The sequence below is a fragment of the Petromyzon marinus genome, unplaced genomic scaffold (genome assembly GCF_048934315.1).
Source record: "Petromyzon marinus isolate PM22_M1 ecotype Great Lakes invasive population unplaced genomic scaffold, UKy_Petmar_22M1.pri1.0 PM_G_Scaffold_57, whole genome shotgun sequence".
Classification (NCBI taxonomy): domain Eukaryota; kingdom Metazoa; phylum Chordata; class Hyperoartia; order Petromyzontiformes; family Petromyzontidae; genus Petromyzon; species Petromyzon marinus.
The window spans coordinates 40,643-62,026 of record NW_027423010.1 but is presented as its reverse complement, the minus strand read 5'-3'; the positions used below and the strand labels follow the sequence as shown (position 1 = coordinate 62,026).

At 47.3% G+C, this 21,384-nt stretch overlaps 1 protein-coding gene across 1 annotated transcript; it reads left to right on the top strand.

Annotated features, from left to right (window-relative positions):
* The first annotated feature begins 434 nt into the window (after positions 1-434).
* LOC142918190 (uncharacterized) lies at positions 435-4,122 on the top strand. Its single transcript, XM_076062315.1, has 2 exons — positions 435-898; positions 2,276-4,122. Exon 2 carries the CDS (start codon positions 2,360-2,362, stop codon positions 3,734-3,736), a length of 1,377 nt encoding a protein of 458 aa, XP_075918430.1. The 5' UTR covers positions 435-898; positions 2,276-2,359; the 3' UTR covers positions 3,737-4,122.
* Positions 4,123-21,384: the final 17,262 nt, after the last annotated feature.

Here is a 21,384-nt window from a genome sequence, read left to right as displayed (position 1 = left end):
ATCAAGAAGCGCGTTCCACTCCCATCAACCACAGCTCCCATCAGAGTGCTGTTTGTGCCTGGCCGCCTCGCGTGTTGGGCCTCTACTCAGCAACTGTTTGCACGCAAAATGTACAGGCAGAAACCATCGCTTTTATGATTTTATTATTTTTAATGTTCAATTTATTATTTTTATTTGAAAATTTTATTTTATTATTTTTATTTTCTATCTTCCTGACTTTACCGCAAAGAACCAAGAATATTGTAATACATTTACACTGTGAACTTTAGCTGTACATTGTGAATACGAAGTGTATATGGTATATTTATATGTTTTATATAACGTAACACAATCAGCCATAGATCGGCGGGGTCGTGGTTCAAGCGCGGGGTCAGAGGTCGGCAGGAAGCGCGCGGCGGGGTCAGAGGTCAGCAGGAAGCGCGCGGCGGGGGCAGAGGTTAGCAGGAAGCACGTGGTGCTGGCGGCAACGCGGCCCAGTTCAGTTCCATGTATTTGGTATAACCCTGTGAGCCATTCAGCTCTTGAATCGGGTGCGGCCCTTCCCTCTGCTGCTGCCCTCTGCTGCTGCTGCCCTCTGCTGCTGCTGCCCTCTGCTGCTGCTGCCCTCTGCTGCTACTGCTGCTGCTGCCCTCTGCTGCTGCTACTGCTGCCCTCTGCTGCTGCCCTCTGTGCTGCTGCCCTCTGTTGCTACTGCTGCCCTCTGCTACTGCTGCCCTCTGTGCTGCTGCTGCTGCCCTCTGCTACTGCTGCCCTCTGCTGCTGCTGCCCTCTGTGCTGCTGCTGCCGCCGGTGCCCGCGGGCTGCATTGAGCTTCGCGTGCGAGCCGAAGGGCGACGCGAAGCGGCGCTTCTACGGAGAGGAACAGCAGCAGGAGGAGCACAGCGCCCTCGACTGGCAGGTGCGGTGGTGGCGGCCTGGGGTCGTGTTAGTGCTGGCTATGGTGGTGGTAGTTGTGGTTGCTATGGTGGTGGTTGTGGTGGTGGCTGTGGTGGTTGTGGTGGTGGTAGTGGTAGTGGTGGTTGTAGTGGTTGTGGTGGCTATGGTGGTGGTTGTGGTGGCTATGGTGGTGGTTGTGGTGGTGGTGGTTGTGGTGGTGGTGGCTCTGGTTGTGGTGGTTGTGGTGGCTGTGGTGGTGGCTATGGTGGTGGTTGTGGTGGTTGTGGTGGTGGTTGTGGTGGCTATGGTGGTGGTTGTGGTGGTGGTTGTAGTGGTGGTGGCTGTGGTGGTGGTGGTTGTGGCTCTGGTTGTGGTGGCTGTGGTGGTGGTTGTGGTGGTGGTTGTGGTGGTGGTTGTGGTGGCTGTGGTGGTGGTTGTGGCTCTGGTTGTGGTGGTGGCTGTGGTAGTGGTTGTGGTGGCTGTGGTGGTGGCTGTGGTGGTGGTGGTTGTGGTGGCTGTGGTGGTGGCTGTGGTGGTTGTTGTGGTGGTGGCTGTGGTTGTGGTGGCTGTGGTGGTGGCTATGGTGGTGGTGGTGGTTGTGGTGGTGGCTGTGGTGGTGGCTGTGGTGGTGGTTGTGGTGGTGGCTGTGGTGTCTGTGGTGGTGGCTGTGGTGGCTGTGGTGGTGGCTGTGGTGGTGGTGGTGGTTGTGGTGGTGGCTGTGGTGGCTGTGGTGGTGGTGGTTGTGGTGGCTGTGGTGGTGGTGGCTCTGGTTGTGGTGGTTGTGGTGGTGGTGGCTGTGGTGGTGGTGGTGGTTGCGGCTCTGGTTGTGGTGGTGGCTGTGTAATTGGTTGACAATATTTTGTATTTCTCTCAATTTCAATAGATTTTATAATTAGTATTGGCCAGTATTAAGACTAAAATAACACCAAAGAAATATGTTGACGTTTGCGTAAAACGAATTATTATTGGCCACGACTATTTAGATCATCTGTTGAAATTGAGAGAAATAAAAAACAATTTCACCGTTCTGACAGCTGCAGGCTCAGTGCTGCTGGGAGCGTATTGTTTAGTAATACATTTAACGCATGCTTATATCCAGGTTATCGTATGGTTACTCTTTGGTTCTTTCGGTAAAGTCACGTATGTAAAAATAAAATAAAACAAAAATAAAAACAACTAAATTAAATCATGACGTTTCGGGCGCAACACAAGCGTCAAATATTGCATTCACTTGCAGAGAGTTGTACCTGTACATATCCGCCCTGAAGCCAATACAGTCTTTTGATTTTGGAGAGCTTTTGTTTTTCTGTGAGGTTTACCTGAAATGGAATTGTGTAAAGTGTTGTGCATTTTTAACGCGAAGCTCTCTGTGTGTGTTTTTACGTAAATGTAATCACAGGCCGAGCGATATCAGACTTTTCGTCCTGAGACGGCGGTCTAGAGATTTGATCCAGACGTCTTGTCTCCTTGCACGCCTCGAAGGATGATGAAGCTACGCCTCCCGGTCCTGTTCCTCTCGCTGCTGCTGCTCAGCGTCTCATTGCTGCTGAGCATCTGGTACATGTACAGCTGGACGGGCTTCCTCGTCCGCGACCTCGATGCACTCGGCAACTCGTCCGTCTTCAGGCCAAAGCCGGGGTCTGCTTCCGATAAGATCAACCACGTGACACTGTGCGGGCAACGGGGAGCGCTGCAGAACACGTCGATGATGCGCGTGCGCGACACCAAGATATTCTTGGTGTCGGCGTACCACGACCAGCGCGAGGCCGGTCAGAGCACACGCATCATCGGCATCGCCAACCGGTATGAGCCGGACGTGCTCTCCTGCCACTTCTGCTGCCGAGGGCACTCGGAGATCCTGACGGTCACCGCCAGCGCCTACGTCCACTTGGATCACTTTGACTTCACGTACGGCACGGCTGACTTCCTGTGCACGGAGCCGCTGGACTGCGAGCCGGGACACGTGTCCGTCCAGCGCATGCGCACAATACCAGACGAGGAGGAGGCCGAGTGGGTCTTCATGCCCGTGCGAAATCGGCTCTACATGCCCCCCACCTTCACACAGGAATTCAGCGTCTGCATCTCCACGCTCTTCGGGAACTACAGCAACGTCCTGCAGTTCGTGCAGGCGATCGAAATGTACCGCATCTTGGGTGCGGGCCGCGTGACGGTATACAACACAAGCTGCAGCTCTGAGCTGAACAAAGTGCTCCTCTACTACATCAAGACCGGCCTCGTCGAGGTCGTTCAGTGGCCCATCACGGACTACGTGCGGGTGTCCAGAGGGTGGCACTACCCCGAGCACCCAGGCGAGCTGCACTACCATGGCCAGATAGCGGCGCTGAACGACTGCGTGTATCGGCACATGTACAGCACGCGCTACCTGGTCCTCACGGACATCGACGAAGTGATCATCCCTTTGAAGCACACAAACTGGAAGGACCTCATGCGGTACTTGAACGACAAGTACGGCGTCGACATTTACACATTCGAAAACCACGTGTTTCCCTACACGGTATCGGAAGAGTTTGGGTCGAAGTTCCAGGCGTGGAACGCCATCCCGGGCGTCAACATCATGCGCCACATTAGACGGGAGCCAAACCAGCCGGAGGTCTTCAACCCGACCAAGATGATCCTGAACCCTCGCGCGGTGCTGCAGACGTCGGTGCACAGTACGCTCAACGCCGCTGGGCATCTCGCAGACGGTGCCCGGAGACACCGCGATCACGCACCACTACCGATCGCCCGAGCAGCCCGACCTGGCGCTCGACTCGCTGGTCGTGGACCTCACGCTGTGGAGATACAATGCCACTCTGATCAGAAATGTCAACAAGGTCCTCAACAGGGTCTTCTGGAATGAGTAGGCACAACGGGCGGCGGTGGCGGCGGCGTTGATTGTCGTCTTGCGTTTTTTGCGGTCTTGCAATTTAAGTTAAACACCGGTGTTTGTGAGTTTTCCGTTTGCGAATGTGGTAAATGTATGGGACATATTTATTTGCTAATCTTATGATTGCGTTTACAGTTAAAATTTGTTATCTTCATTTTTTTCTGCATTTTAATCCACCAGGGCACAATAGGGTTTGTATTGGTATGTCTTATGGAAGCTAGGGAAGTTAACATTGGTTTATTTTAAACCAATCCTAATTATTTCTATTGCTTTTGGGAGTACCACTCGAAATGTTTTCAGGTTAAAACATTTAAAATGTGGCACAAATTTATTTAAATAAATGTTCAGTGTGCATGTTCTACCAGTCTCTAATGAGCTTATTGTTTTCATGACTCATATCCAACGAGAAGAGTCAAATCCCAGAGTGTCAGGATTTTAAAAAGTAAATCCTGTGGTGATAAAAAAAATGTACATACGATATTAAACTTTTAATTTGAGTAATAATTTGAATGACAGGTGTGTTTTGGGCCAAATGAGCTAGTAAAGACTCACATTAAACATTATAATAGATTCAGTAGGAATATATTTATACATCCAAATGTATGTAGTTGTGTATTTGAATATGTAACAACACCAGCTGTTGATACATACAGCTCATTTTAAATTATAAAGCCATGTTAATGTATTCCTAAACAATACATGGAGTTGACATTTCTGAATTGTTGCATTAGATAGTTTCACGATGGATTATTCAGCAGAAATCATCATTATCACGTATTATCAATCTTGCAGACCAGTTTTAAACATATACAGCAAAATGCTATTACTATTCTTTATCTACATATATAATATCACAGATCTGTCCTGTCATTCTGTGACTGTGATTAACGCCCCCGGATTGGTTTAAGTGCGTCACGTGACCCCGAGCAAGCAGCCAACCAGAGGTGCGCCCCCCCCCCCCCCCCCAAACATGTACGCCCCCGGATTGGTTTAAGTGTGTCACGTGACCACGAGCAACCATCCAAGCAGAGATGAGCCCCTCCCAAACATGTACGCCCCCCGATGCTGCCCTGAGGCAGAGCCGTGCTCGGGCCGCTGCTGCCCCGAGGGAGATGGGTGAGGAGACAGGTGAGTGACAGTGAGGAGAAGGGTGAGTGACAGGAGAAGGGTGAGTGAGAGTGAGGAGAAGGGTGAGAGTGAGAAGGGTGAATGAGAGTGAGAATGGTGAGAGTGAGGAGAAGGGTGAGTGAGAGTGAGAATGGTGAGAGTGAGGAAAAGGGTGAGTGACAGGAGAAGAGTGACAGTGAGGAGAAGGGTGAGTGAGCGTGATGAGAAGGGTTAGTGACAGGAGGAGGGTGAGGAGAAAAGTGAGTGAGAGTGGAGACAATATGTAATTTGTACGTGTTTATCTTAGGGATGATCCTTTGGTAGAATACTTCAATACAAAACTTCCATAAATCGTTAACAAGTTTATATGCTTAACCCAGATATCATGGCACTTATGTATTTGTAATGAGAGTGCGCCAGCTACAGGACGACCGGGGGGTTATTGCAGACACGTGCTATGTTGTCTCACATCCAATCAGTAAGGGGGATCCCATCTGGGTGAAAGGTAAATGGGTAGAGCTAGCGGGAAGCCTCGAGAGCCCTCTAGAATGTTCCGAGAGGGGCGTGGCTAGAGGCAGAGCTTAGCACCGCCGAGAGGGATATAAGCAGAAGCAGCAGAGGACTCTGGGTCGTCGGTGTGTGAAGAGCCCGGGTCCGAACGTCGTCACCACCTGCGCTACCACCCATCGGCCACGTGGCGGGCTCCACCAGCTGAGCCTCCCCTCTCTCCGACACGCCGTCAGCCAGCGGCGAGGCGGAGAGAGAGCGAGTGCCACGGCGGCGGGAGGCAAAGCGTGCGCCGCCGTCCAGAGAGCAAGAGAGAAGCCAGCCGCGAAGGGAGACACGTGCTGTACTGCATCTTGAGAATAAATACAACTGAAGTTTAACCCAGGTCGGAGACGCTGATTACATATTGATAAGTGAATGTTAATAAAACATGCAACTAGTCGTATTCAAAACCTTCTGTATTGTCATGTAACAATGTATCCTTTCACAAAAGTTAACATTTAAAATCATGACGTTTAACAATATTCACATGCAGCGGGTTGGCATTTTTACGTTTCAACTTTCCAGGCACTCGGGTTTGTTAATTCAGAGAGTGAAACAGCAAGGGACATTCTCGTCTCTTTGTCCTGTGTTTGCCCTCGGGTGCAGTGAGTTTATGGTGTTTTGCCATGGGTCCTCCCTTGCTCTCTCAGAAATTCCCTGAGTCACTCCTTGCCCATGGAAGAGTTATTCCTTTATGGCCTTTCATTAACGTTTCACCTTTTGCTACATGAGTTAGGTTTATTCCTGAGAAGCGAAATATTCAACGGCTTTAAGGCCCTCCTCAGCTCTGGTTATTCTCATCATGCCCATCTGATCAATGTCTCTTGTATTATGTTTACCCGTTTCTCATTATAGTGCTGTTTTGGCTTCGTCATCTGGTTTTCCCAAGCTTCAGCATGCAGGGAACGCATATTTGTCTCCAAGGAGCCATGATATAAAAAATAGACAATATTACACATTAACATTTTTTTTGGAAGAGGCATATATACAATAGGTGTGGGAGCATGGCGCTGAGGTTTAGGAAACTGTAAGTCCCAGGCTTCTATGGTCTGGCTTTCCCATAAACAAAACGCGAGGAATGGTAATGGTGGTTGCTTACGCCTCAACCGACTATTAACACCAGTGGAGGGATGGTGGCAAGGCTGGTGAGTCAGATGCCTTCTATGACCTGTCACAAGTACTAGCTAAAGTCGCCCCTTGGGATGGAGTCATCCTGTCGGATGACTTTAATACCTGAGTGGGTCATGACACTGGCACCTGGGCCAGAGTGATTGGAAGGCATCGGCCAGAACAGCTCAATAATAACGGTAGGAGGCTGCTAGACTTCTATGCAGCACATTGGGCTTACCAACACGCTGTTCCGGCATCGGCGCATCCACACAGCATCATGGATGCACACTGGGTCCAAGCAGGAACATCTGCTGGACTATATAGTAACAGAACACCGAATGCGAGCCCATGTCCTTGACACCAGGACCTACTGTTGAGGTGATCTGCCCGCTGACCATATGCTTGACATCTGTAAGATTTTCCATTCCAGTGGTGGGTGTCCATCTAGGACACCATTCAAAGCCACAGTGGCCTGGTCTCAGCTAGCTGATGAAAGTTGCAAGTTAGAATGTCATCATCTCTTGCAGGAGAATACAAGTTAGGAAGCAGTAAAGTCAGAACACAGATCAGAACATTTAATTAAATGACTGCGTGTTGTCTTGGTGTGGTCTGGGACTGTTTTGTTGGTGTTTTACTGCCTTGCCCTAGCTTGTGTTCGGTATTGATACATCGGCAGGCATGTATGTACTAATTTAATTTGTACTTAGATACTATATTTATATTCGTACATTTTTAGTGACTTGCATTACTTTTTTCTATTTTGTACTCCTAACAAAATTGTATTGCTTGTTGTAACTTGATCCGCCCCTGCTGGACATTTGTGAAAAAAACCAGAAACCTTCACATTACAGGCATCGCAGAGTCCAATTCCAGTTGTCTCCAGACACTCAGACCGCCACACGCAAGCCCGCACTTTGTTGAAGGAACTGGTTCCCAGAGAGTTGGCTGCAACAATCCAATGCAACCGATTTAATGGGGTTCAGGAGTTACATGAGGTGCATCCGAAGTCAACGCTACATATTGACAGAAATAATTGAATCACGCTCTATTGGGGGGCAGTGGTGCACCAGAATGGGTCTGGGATCGATTCCAGACTCGTGTGCTTTTTTGGGTGGGGTTGGCATGTACTCCCCTTGTTCTGCATGAGGGTGAGTGAGCGTGTGAGTGGAGTTGGAATGTACTCCCCTTGTTCTGCATGAGGGTGAGTGAGCGTGTGAGTGAGTGGAGTTGGAATGTACTCCCCTTGTTCTGCATGAGGGTGAGTGAGCTTATGAGTGAGTGGAGTTGGAATGTACTCCCCTTGTTCTGCATGAGGGTGAGTGAGTGAGTGGAGTTGGAATGTACTCCCCTTGTTCTGCATGAGGGTGAGTGAGCGTGTGAGTGAGTGGAGTTGGAATGTACTCCCCTTGTTCTGCATGAGGGTGAGTGAGCGTGTGAGTGAGTGGAGTTGGAATGTACTCCCCTTGTTCTGCATGAGGGTGAGTGAGCGTATGAGTGAGTGGAGTATGAATGTACTCCCCTTGTTCTGCATAAGGGTGAGTGAGCGTGTCAGTGAGTGGAGTTGGAATGTACTCCCCTTGTTCTGCATGAGGGTGAGCGTGTGAGTGAGTGGAGTTGGAATGTACTCCCCTTGTTCTGCATGAGGGTGAGTGAGCGTGTGAGTGAGTGGAGTTGGAATGTACTCCCCTTGTTCTGCATGAGGGTGAGTGAGCGTGTGAGTGAGTGGAGTTGGAATGTACTCCCCTTGTTCTGCATGAGGGTGAGTGAGCTTATGAGTGAGTGGAGTTGGAATGTACTCCCCTTGTTCTGCATGAGGGTGAGTGAGTGAGTGGAGTTGGAATGTACTCCCCTTGTTCTGCATGAGGGTGAGTGAGCGTGTGAGTGAGTGGAGTTGGAATGTACTCCCCTTGTTCTGCATGAGGGTGAGTGAGCGTATGAGTGAGTGGAGTATGAATGTACTCCCCTTGTTCTGCATAAGGGTGAGTGAGCGTGTCAGTGAGTGGAGTTGGAATGTACTCCCCTTGTTCTGCTTGAGGGTGAGCGTGTGAGTGAGTGGAGTTGGAATATACTCCCCTTGTTCTGCATGAGGGTGAGTGAGCGTGTGAGTGAGTGGAGTTGGAATGTACTCCCCTTGTTCTGCATGAGGGTGAGTGAGTGAGTGGAGTTGGAATGTACTCCCCTTGTTCTGCATGAGGGTGAGTGAGCGTGTGAGTGAGTGGAGTTGGAATGTACTCCCCTTGTTCTGCATGAGGGTGAGTGAGCGTATGAGTGAGTGGAGTATGAATGTACTCCCCTTGTTCTGCATAAGGGTGAGTGAGCGTGTCAGTGAGTGGAGTTGGAATGTACTCCCCTTGTTCTGCATGAGGGTGAGCGTGTGAGTGAGTGGAGTTGGAATGTACTCCCCTTGTTCTGCATGAGGGTGAGTGAGCGTGTGAGTGAGTGGAGTTGGAATGTACTCCCCTTGTTCTGCATGAGGGTGAGTGAGCGTGTGAGTGGATTTAGAATGTACCGTGGCGAGGCCCTAATCCGCTGTGTACCAATGCTAATGATAACGAAAAAGGGATGGCTGCGGCAGGACTCTGGGTGCACGCCTCGCCGCTAAGGCTGTTTTTACTATGCACACGCTGTGTAAGTGCGCGCGATTGCCAGCAAGCGGGCCCCACGCCGAAACCTTGCAGCCCCGCGCACACCTTCTCATGCACACCCTCTCATGCACACCGTCTCCCCACAAAAATCACAGACTCCACGCCGAGGCTCTACCCACACACACAGAAATGAACTAAAGTTTATTAACGGCACAAAAACCCGCTACCTGGAGGGGGAATATTTCGTGAGGAGAACCTAGCCTAACTCTGCCTATGCCCCCAGTTACATAAACGTCCTACCATGTACCTCGTAGCTGTACTCACGGCATCGCACGGACGCTATGAGAGTCAGAGGGAGAAGGACGAGCGAAACCCTTGCCTATCGCTGCCTCATAGCAGCACTTGCTGGCATCACATGGACGCTGCGAGCGGCTCGAGGAGGCAGGACGGCAGGCAGTGGGTCTGGATTGCCCGGAGGTTGAAGACAACTGCCCCAATCGTCCCGGGGCTCCCACCTTCATTCTCTAAACTTAAAAGGCCCAAGGTGGAATTGTACCGCGCGGCAAATCGCGCGCTTAACCTGCGCCGTCTAAATGGAGGGCCACGGGGTCTGCTGCCGCTCACCCATTGTCCTCCCGTGCTCATTAATTCTAACCCACTGGTCTGCTCTTCTGGCCAATTATTCCACACTCCGCCTATCCCAAGGTCGTGAGTAACTCATCGCGGTTGGTCCAGTGAACCTTTCCCTTCTGCGCCCATAAAATCTTCAGCCAATTTAGGGGCACCGCAATGTAACCTGTCCTGTGGGGGGCCGGCCAATCTCCTGGCACCGGGAAACCGTGGGACTCTCCCTCTAGGCGCCCTTTAGATTAAAACCCGATGTGCCAGGAAACCCCCCGTCAGGACACTACTAGGGGGGTGGCGCTGTGTGCGGGTTGTGCGCTTAGTCGGGGGCCGGGAGGGGATTGTGGTATTTGCGGAGTTGCTCCGTGGTCGTGGCACCACAACTGAGATGACTGGCCAATGCACCACCTGTGCCCCCTACAGTGTACACACACACAGTTTGTACACACAGTGTACACACACAGTGTACACACACAGAGTTTGTACACACACACAGAGTGTACACACAGTGTACACACACACAGTTTGTACACACAGTTTGTACACACACACAGTTTGTACACACACAGTGTACACACACACAGTGTACACACACACAGTTTGTACACACACAGTTTGTACACACACACAGTGTACACACAGTTTGTACACACACACACACAGTGTACACACACACAGCTTGTACACACACAGTGTGCACACAGTTTGTACACACACACACACAGTGTACACACACACAGTTTGTACACACACACACAGAGTGTACACACACACATACAGTTTGTACACACACACAGTGTACACACACACAGTTTGTACACACACACTGTACACACACACACAGTTTGTACACACAGTTTTAACACACAGTTTGTACACACACACAGTTTGTACACACAGTGTACACACACACAGTTTGTACACAGTGTACACACACACAGTTTGAACACACACAGTGTACACACACAGTTTGTACACACACAGTGTATACACACACACAGTGTACACACACACACACAGTTTGTACACACACACAGTGTACACACATACAGTTTGTACACATACAGTGCACACATACACAGTTTGTACACACACACAGTGTACACACACAGTTTGTACACACACACAGTGTACACACACACAGTTTGTACACACACAGTGTACACACATACAGTTTGTACACACACAGTGCACACATACACAGTTTGTACGCACACACACAGTGTACACACACACAGTTTGTACACACACACAGTGTACACACAGTTTGTACACACACAGTGCACACATACAGTTTGTACACACACAGAGTGTACACACACAGTGTACACACACACACAGTTTGAACACACACACAGTTTGTACACACACAGTGTACACACACAGTGTACACACACACAGTTTGTACACACACAGTTTGTACACACACACAGTGTACACACACACAGTTTGAACACACAGTTTGAACACACACACAGTTTGTACACACACACAGTTTGTACACACACACACAGTGTACACACAATAATATCCACGTTCTTGTTGAGCTTACGCCCCCAAGGGGTCTCTGTTCAAGAGAGGGAGCAATGGAAAATTAATCTAAATAAACAAACTCGAACTCCGCTCTGTGACGCCACCACTCAGCATTATCTCATCGGTGTGAAACGCCAGGCGGCGGTGTCCTTCGCAAGTGACGTCATGTCACCGAGGTATTCGGTGCGCTCTTGAGCGTGACGTCACCTCCGCTTGGTCACTGTCGAAATCTGTTCCGGTACAATCCTTATTTGGGTAAAGCTACGCCCAGTGACTGGCGGATCATTAACATCCTCGACAAATAGACCAAACTAGTTAGCATAATTTATCCAGTTGTAGAGACTCATTGTGGGAGGAGAGTATTGTCTCCCGGAAGGGACGTCATGTCACCTGCTGCCGCGTGACGTCGCGAGGTAACAGGGAGTTGCCTCCGCCCGTGCACTGACATCTGAGGTGAGAAATTCGCATCGCGGTTGTCGTGGTGGTGGTGGTTGTGGTGGTTGTTGTGGTGGTGGTTGTTGTTTACCAAGGTAGATCCTCCCTCTCTCTCGTAGGGATGTCAATTGAGTAGCAGCGAGCATGGGAATCGATGTCCAGGTTGGAACTTTACAACGCGGGGCCTAGCCACGCGGGGCCTTGCCTCCTGCCCTCGCCTGATTGCATTTACTTTAATTATCTCGCTTAAGTTTAATTTGTCTACACCCGGCTCGCCACTTTGTAACTTTGTTTTCCTCTAAATATTCACGCAGTTTTTTTTTTATATTTTACCAGGCCAAGCCCGCTTGAGCTGCTATACCGCTCTTGTTATCAGAAGCGACCTGCCCACAACAACACAAGGTGAGGCTTTGTCAACGTGTGTGAATGTTTTGACTTAAAACTTTGGTGACTGCAGGAATTAATATTCTTGGTTCTTTCGGTAAAGTCAAGTAGATAGAAAATAAAATAAAATAACAGATTATAAATTAAATGAAAAATTGAAAATAAAGCAAAAAACCCACGAGGTTTCGATCGCAACATAAGTGGTCTTTATCTTATTAAATGTAATCTGTTATTTTTATTTTCAATCTACGTGACTTTACAGAAAGAACCAACAATACGTGCGTCAATGTCTATCTGTCAAAGACGCTAAGCGCGTGCCGCTGTTGACTCTGAATGTGTGGAGGGGAACACCTTCACCACGGGGAGAGAGAGACAGAGACACGGATAGCCTCGGCTATGTTTATGATCCTCGATTCATTACTTGGTGGAGTGAGGAAGAATTAATGCTGAGCAGATGAAGGTGGCCAGGCATGGTGCTGGTCACACCACCACCTGTTTACTCATGGCAGTGTGTGACAGTGTCAAGTTTGTGTTTGCAGTAAAGTCTATTAACAGTCTGTTAACAGTCTAACAGTCTATGTTAATAATCTATGAACACGAAGTCTATGAACACGGAGGTTATATCAAAGCAATAGTTTATTTTTGTTTTCCTCTGGAACTCTGTAAGAATGGAAACAGGAGGTGAACACAGCACACACATGCAGCTGAAGTCGGAACTGTTCATCCCCAGCATTCAAGGACATCTGAGCCTGGATTCACACCTCTAAGTTGCGATTGAACATTAATTCATGCATTTCTGCAAAACACAAATAGTATTGTTTTCAACACCCTTTGCTATGTCAGCTGAATTTAGCGTTCATAAATATTCATTTTGTAGTCAGACAGCCGAAATTGTGTGCTTAGAGTTTTGGGTTACCATTCATCTTGATGATATGAAGGCTTACAGGCATATTAATGACATTTTCCCTCTCATTGTGTGCCATAACAACCCGTGGAGAGAAACCCTTCAGGTGCACTCTGTGCGGGAAGGCGTTTGCACGTTCATCAAATCTGATTAATTTGGGAAACTTTTTCACTACATCATGAATATATTAATAAGTATAGACGTGTAAGTCACGTGTGCATTCCTCTGTGCCTGACGTGTAGATGGTGTGGATATTCTTTTTTTATGTCTGCAGCTGACGCTTCCTCTGCAGATTTGGTCTGATGGAGCAAAGGCACTCAGCGCAGCTCGGTACGACAAGTCAACAATGCGACCAGCGTGCATACAGCACGGACCGGACTGGAAATCTGACACAGGAGAGAAACCCTGCAAGTGCACTGTGTGTGGGAAGGCGTTTGCATGTTCATCTGTTGTTAAAAAAACACCAGAGAACACACACGGGAGAGAAACCCTTCAAGTGCGGTGTGTGTGGGAAGGCGTTTGCAGATTCATCAAATCTTCAAGTACACCAAAGATCACACACGGGAGAGAAACCCTTCAAATGTACTGTGTGTAACAAGGCATTTGCATGGCCATCAGTTTTTCAGAACCACCAGAGAACACACACGGGAGAGAAACCCTTCAGGTGCACGATGTGCGGGATGGCGTTTACACAGTCATGTAATCTTGTAACACACCAGAGAACACACACGGGAGAGAAACCCTTCAAGTGCAGTGTTTGTGGGAAGACATTTTCAGGTTCATTTGTTCTTAAAACACACCAGAGAACACACACGGGAGAAACACCCTTCAAGTGCAGTGTGTGTGGGAAGGCATTTTCATGGTCATCTGCTCTTAAAAAACACCAGAGAACACACAGGAGAGAAACCCTTCAAGTGTACTCTGTGCGGCAAGGCGTTTTCATATTCATGTCATCTTGTAACACACCAAAGAACACACACGGGAGAGAAACCCTTCAAGTGCAGTGTTTGTGGGAAGGCATTTGCACAGTCATCTGCTCTTGTAGAACACCAGAGAACACACACGGGAGAGAAACCCTTCAAGGGCAGTGTGTGCGTGAAGGCATTTTCACAGTCATCTGCGCTTGTAAAACACCAGAGAACACACACGGGAGAGAAACCCTTCAAGTGCAGTGTTTGTGGGAAGGCATTTTCATGGTCATCTGCTCTTAAAAAACACCAGAGAACACACACGGGAGAGAAACCCTTCAAGTGCAGTGTGTGTGGGAAGGCGTTTGCAGAGTCATCTGCTCTTAAAAAACACCAGAGAACACACACGGGAGAGAAACCTTTCAGGTGCACTCTGTGCGGGAAGGCGTTTGCACGTTCATCAAATCTTGAAGTACACCAGAGAACACACACGAGAGAGAAACCCTTCAAGTGCAGTGTGTGCGTGAAGGCGTTTGCACATTCATCTGATCTTGTAAAACACCAGAGAACACACACAGGAGAGAAACCCTTCAAGTGCAGTGTGTGCGTGAAGGCGTTTGCACATTCATCTGCTCTTGTAGTACACCAGAGAACACACACGGGAGAGAAACCCTTCAAGTGTACTCTGTGCGGGAAGCCGTTTGCAGATTCATCAAATCTTCAAGTACACCAGAGAGCACAGAAGCATCAGAAAATCCACAAGGAGTGCAGTCTGAAATCAGCTTGTGAAAGTCAAAGTGCCGCAATGAGCCCATCCCTCATGAAACACGAACCGGAAGAAAATCCCAGCTTGGACACTTTTGAAGGTATCGAGGTGAAATATGAAGAGGTGATGGTGAAATGTGAAGAAGTGATGAGCGAAGAAGTGAAGGTAAAATGTGAAGATGATCCAAAATGGGACCTTCACATCGTGAAGCAGGAGGAGAATTCTGACTGAGGCAGAGTGAGGCAACTCCCAGCAGTTTGTGGAAGTGGAGGTGTGGGTGGACTTGCTCCTAGACAATACAAAGTCAAGTGGAGACCCGGTAGATGTGTAAGCCAGAGACGATGTTGCTTCAATAGATGCACCTTTGTCACAGGCCTTTAATGAGAAGAATGTGAAGTTGAACACTTTGTGGGCCCATGGGTTGGGTAGATCTTTAACCAGGAGCGAGAGACAATAAGCTCCCAAGCATTCACTATGTTATCATAATTGCATTTACACGGTGCTTGCTTAACCGCCTCAGCAACTCGGAGTTTTGTGTCGTACCTCGTCTGAAACACTCGAAGAGCATCCCCAAGTAACAGCTGCCCCTGTGCCGCACAAGGTGGTGGCCCTGCACCGGCCTGCATGTGGACAAGAGCCTGTCCGTAGGGGGCGATGATTGATGTGTCATCTCAGTTGTGTAGTTTGTAGGTAATGTTTAGAATTTGCTACATTTTCACTTCGACGCCAGCATGCAATGGCCTACTCGTTTTGAATGACACAATAGTATGTTTTACATACACTGTGAAGCAGACTGCAACTTTTTAAAAAGTTTCTTGTTAATACGATGTAACGTGATGCAGTATATTTCACTGCAGTAATCCAATTTTGTTAATATGCCTGTCAATAATTTAGAATGTATACTTGTCTGGTTTTGTGCATACTTGTAACATTTGATCTATAAGGGTCAAACATTGAATAAGTGATGTTAGGACAAAGTGTGTGTGTGTGTTTGAAAGTAACCTGTACAGAGAACTCAGGTGAGACCTGTTGTTCTTGTGATACAGGTCAAAGGGTACTTTTGTGTTTCATGAAGCATCTAGAGCAACTCATTGTCTTTGAAATAGGTAGCACGCTCGGATCATTTATCAGTTACAAGGCATACCACTTAAAAGTTACACGTATAGGAGGAGGTACATTCTCTACAACACGAATTGTAATTTTGTCTTACGTGTTGACGTAGATTTTGTCTAACTGGGACTAGAAATGCTCCTTGCTGATTCACGTCTGGATGTTCGTAACCTATCGGTTGAAGCAAACCCCACTGCTGTTGTTGAGACGCTGTGCACCATTTAAGGGTCCAACACATTGACGGCCTTCAGGCCAGGAAAGTCACAACATTTGCACACGAAGGACGCATTCACGCAAGTACCCCATGCTCCGTTTTGAAGTTTTAAAATGAAACATCTTTCAATTGTGTTGTGTTTTGAATTAAATGATTTTATTTCTTCATTAAAAGCTTGTATCAATTTACATCTGGAAGACTTCATTGCAAAGGACATTTCGTGTGAATTTTCTCTCAACGTTAAGTAGATGGCCTTGCAGGGGGTTCGGTTCAATGCGGACACAAACAGTGTACACACACAATGTACACACACAGTGTACACACACACAGTGTACACAAACAGTGTACACACACAGTGTACACACACAGTGTACACACACACAGTGTACACAAACAGTGTACACACACACAGTGTACACAAACTGACACAGCGACACACAGTGACAAAAACAAAGATACAAAGATCCCCCATATAGCCTTAGACTGTAGGGGCAAGTCCTGTTAGCGAGCACCTATGAAGGCCTGAACGGTACACGAGGGGGTGGGCGGCCAGCACCACGCCCGACCGCCTTTGTCTCCCTAGTGGCAATGTTTACACACCGCACCAGGTACTCATTTTAGGCTGAGTCGACCTAAGGGAAGCCCGGGACCGGTTCAGATAATCGTCACTGGTGTTGGCCGTGAGCGGGAATCGAACCCGGGTCGCCAGGTTCATAGTGCAGCGCGCTAACCGCTACACTATCGCTCCCCACACACAGTGACACACAGCGACACACACACAGTGACACACAGTACACACACACAGTGTACACACACAGTGTACACAAACACAGTGACACACAGTGTACACACACAGTGTACACAAACAGTGACACAGCGACACAGTGACACACAGTGACACACGTGGTGTCAATAAAGTTACAGACACCACGTGGTGTCAATAAAGTTACAGGAACTGCGTGGTGTCACTAAAGTTACAGCCACCACGTGGTGTCAGTAAAGTTTACAGCCACCACGTGGTGTCAATAAAGTTACAGCCACCACGTGGTGTCAGTAAAGTTTACAGCCACCACGTGGTGTCAGTAAAGTTTACAGCCACCACGTGGTGTCAATAAAGTTACAGCCACCACGTGGTGTCAATAAAGTTACAGCGGCCTAGAGGGGCGGACCGCGAAGCCTCCTCGGCGAAAACTTCGTGCCGGTAAAACCCCTCACACCCCCTAGGCAGGGATCCCCTTGACCCCTCACACCCCCTAGGCAGGGATCCCCTTGACCCCTCACACCCCCTAGGCAGGGATCCCCTTGACCCCTCACACCCCTAGGCAGGGATCCCCCTATGGGCAGTGTTGAGTCTATGGTGCAGTGTTGAGTCTATGGGTAGTGTTGAGTCTATGGTGCAGTGTTGAGTCTATGGTGCATTGTTGAGTCTATGGGCAGTGTTGAGTCTATGGTGCAGTGTTGAGTCTATGGTGCAGTGTTGAGTCTATGGTGCAGTGCTGAGTCTATGGGTAGTGTTGAGTCTATGGTGCAGTGTTGAGTCTATGGTGCAGTGTTGAGTCTATGGGCAGTGTTGAGTCAGTGGGCAGTGTTGAGTCTATGGGCAGTGTTGAGTCTGTGGGCAGTGTTGAGTCTATGGGCAGTGTTGAGTCTATGTTGCAGTGTTGAGTCTATGGTGCAGTGTTGAGTCTATGGTGCAGTGTTGAGTCTACGGGCAGTGTTGAGTCTATGGTGCAGTGTTGAGTCTACGGGCAGTGTTGAGTCTATGGGTAGCAGTGTTGAGTCTATGGTGCAGTGTTGAGTCTTTGGTGCAGTGTTGAGTCTATGGTGACGTGTTGAGTCTATGGTGCAGTATTGAGTCTATGGTGCAGTGTTGAGTCTATGGTGTAGTGTTGAGTCTATGGTGACGTATTGAGTCTATGGTGCAGTGTTGAGTCTATGGGCAGTGTTGAGTCAGTGGGCAAACGTACAAAATCAGCAGGGGATCAAATACTTTTTTCCCTCACTGCAGTAGAGACGATGAGACGAAGGGGTGTATCTACTTCATGTAGCAGAAGGTTTCAACGAGAACTGTTTGGTTTGATCAATTAATGCGGTTGAATCAGAAATGATTTTGTTGGATTGTATGACGAGGCTGTTGGTGGGATCTCTTTTTATTTTTGTATAGCTACCATCGTTGAGTAATTCTTGAATTTTGTTGTTATATTGTATTTTATCCACGATGACAGTGGCATTGACCTTGTCGGCTGAGAGGATGACAATGTCATCCCTCTTTTTTAATTCATATAATAATCAGATTTGATTATTTTTATATATTTATTCTTATTTAAAAATAATCAAATTTGATTAGTTACATACTAAAGGAAAATTTATTTATTATTTAAAATAATCAAATGTGATTATTTGTAAGTTTTATTAATTATTATTATAAAATAATAAAATTTGGTTATAAAGAAAGGCGAAATTATTAATTAAATATTTCTGCCTTGATTTATTATGTTAAAGTGATCGAAATTGGGCAATTATTTTATTATTTATTATTTAAAATAATCCAATTTGATTATTTTAACTTATAATGGATATTCATTTATTATTTAAAAAAATAATCAAATTTTATTATTTTAATTTATAAATTTTTACTTATTTAATCTTATTTTTAAAATAATCAAATTTGGTTTTTATTTATTCTTATTTAAAAGTAATCAAATTTGATTATTTTTAATTTATTTTTATTTATTTATAATGATTTTACAATAATCAAATTTGAGTATTTTTTATCATTTTATTATTATTTATTTAATATTATAAAAATATAATCAAATTTAATTGTAGTCTGAGTCCGACCTAGGGGGAGGCCCACGACTGCTTCAGATCTCCGTCGCCGGCCCCAGTCGGCCGAGAGAGGCGTCACGTGACGAGTGGCTGTGGGGTCACACCAAGCCGCGCGAACATCGCCAGAGGACACATCGATCCGAGAATCGATGTCACGCGTTGGAATCGCCCCGCCGCCGCCGCCCGCTGCTGCCGCTGACGCTCGGCGATCCGCGCGGCCGTAGTTTTTTAGCGACAGGATCGCGAATCGATTCCCTCCGGCGCTCCACGCCATCACGACGATGTTGACCTCCGCCGCCCGGCACGCGGCCAAGCGCCTGGGAGTCAATGGCGAAGGCAACGACCGCGTCCAGGCGGGCGCGATGGTGAGCGTCAGTGACGAGCGACTTGACGAGGTGTTTTTATAACGAGAAGATGTTTCTTTTACTTCTCCTCGCCCAGAGCCTCGTTGTGAGGCCTGGGCCAGAGGCTTCACTCAGGCGACGTGCCACCACCACCACCAGCCGTGTTTATATTATTTAACGTGATTGTTTAGCTTTGTAACTCGCAGATTCCAGTGCCGTTGCGAAGAGCTTCTCGTTGTTGGTGTTGGGGATGGACCACGCGGACCACAGCATCGCTAGGCTCTGCTTACGTTCAGTAAAACGCGTTTTGGTAAACGTGGATTTCGTGTTCGTTAACACTTTGGGCTATTTCCAGTGTAATTTTTTTATACGGCGTTTTCTCTTCTAAGGGTGGGTATTCTCTTTGCACTGAACTAAAATAATAAAAAAATATGAAACAATAAAAACATTACTCATTGTTTTTTTCGGTAAAGTCACGTATGTAGAAATACAATAAAATTATATTAAAACAAAAAACAATCACGACGTTTCCATCACAACGCAAGCGATCTTCATCAGGTGTCAAGAACAAATCACGGAGGTAAATACAGCAAAAGATGAGAGACGAGAATTCAACAAACCTGAAACAACATTATGTGAAGCACATCCAGTCAGGCCAACAACACAGACACTTCCTGGCGGACCACGAATAAAAACATTGCCTACCAGGAGAAATTCGTTCATGAGGCTATCCACATATACAAGCACAGAGACAATTTCAACCGAGAAGATGGATTCTGGCTTAACAATCATTGGAAGGATTTGATAAACCATTTCGGGTCTTAATTGTTCACGCTTACGGTGGCTTTCAGACCGCATCCATTATTTTCGTCTCCCCCCTCCTCTTTTCAGAACATAGATGGACTGGTCCATCTGAACAAACTCTCAAATCGCTCTCCGTGGTGCTGACGTTAAAAAAAATGCCACTTTTATTCAAATTTTCTTGCTGTGGTTTTCACACCTGATGATGATTGCTTCTTGTGTTGCAGTCAAAACGTCGTGAGAATTGTATTGTTTTATATTTTTATTATTTTATTGTTTCCCTTCTACGTGGTGACTTTTCCGGAAGAACCAAGAATATTAATCCCTGCAGTCACGAAAGCTTTAAATCAAAAGTTAAAATACTAATTAAGTTAAAATACCGATATGTTAAATGTCCCACGCGATAGCGTCGTGGGGTAGCTCTTCGACCCTCCCCAATGTGATTAAAAACTTTGCGGAATAAAACTTTACAGCGTCTACAAAAGCGCACCTGGCGGTGGGGGATGCGAGTTCCAGAGTTTGTAACTCGAGGGCCGTTTAGATTTAAAGTTAAACTCGCGAACGTTCTTAGCGATTACTGAAATGATGGCACTGAGCTATGGCCATTTTTTGCCAAACGGATGCAGATTTAAAAAGCCCTTTAATGCAAGTGTCTGCATCTGCTCCGATATCACTTGCCGGCGATGTTAGCCTTGGCTTTATTTTGGTGATTTTGAAAAAGTTTTATGGTTTGGCCATGATTGTTTTGTTGTAGTACGGAGTTAGACTGATGGCTTTAATCTTAGTTGTCTTGTGGTTGTTGTTGTTTGACTTGCATCCCACTGGGATTTTTGCACACAGCGTTGGTGTACGGTGCTATTTCAAGGATTATTTTGCTGTTTTTTCCTGGATTTTTTGTTTGCACAGTCACACAAAGTCACTTTAAGATGTTTTTATTGTTCATGTTTTTGTTTGTTGCGGTTGCACCCGATTCAAGAGCCAAATGGCTCACAGGGCTATACCAAATAAATGAAACTGAAAACTGTCTTCTCGGTATAGGAGGAAACAACAGCTTTGCACAATAGTCGTGTTGAGTTTGCTTCCTTGCCGACGTGCACAGGACACGTTTGAGGACCCACACAAGCCCCCACCGTCGGCTGTGGTTCACGTGCGGGGACTCTCGGACACAGCCCTCGAGTCGGACCTCGTGGAGGCCGTGCGGTACTTTGGCCTAGTCAGGTGACCAGTCGGTGGTGACCGTTGCCCGCATGGGGAAGAAAGCTGTATTATTATTGTTGTTTACCGAAAACACCAAAGATTAATTCCTGCAGTCACGAAAGCTTTGAACCAAGTTTAAACCGCCTCTACGGGGAGGTATAAGGTCTGTATCTTTGTGTCTGTCTTTGTGTTGTCTTGTGTTGTCTCTGCTTGTGTATCTG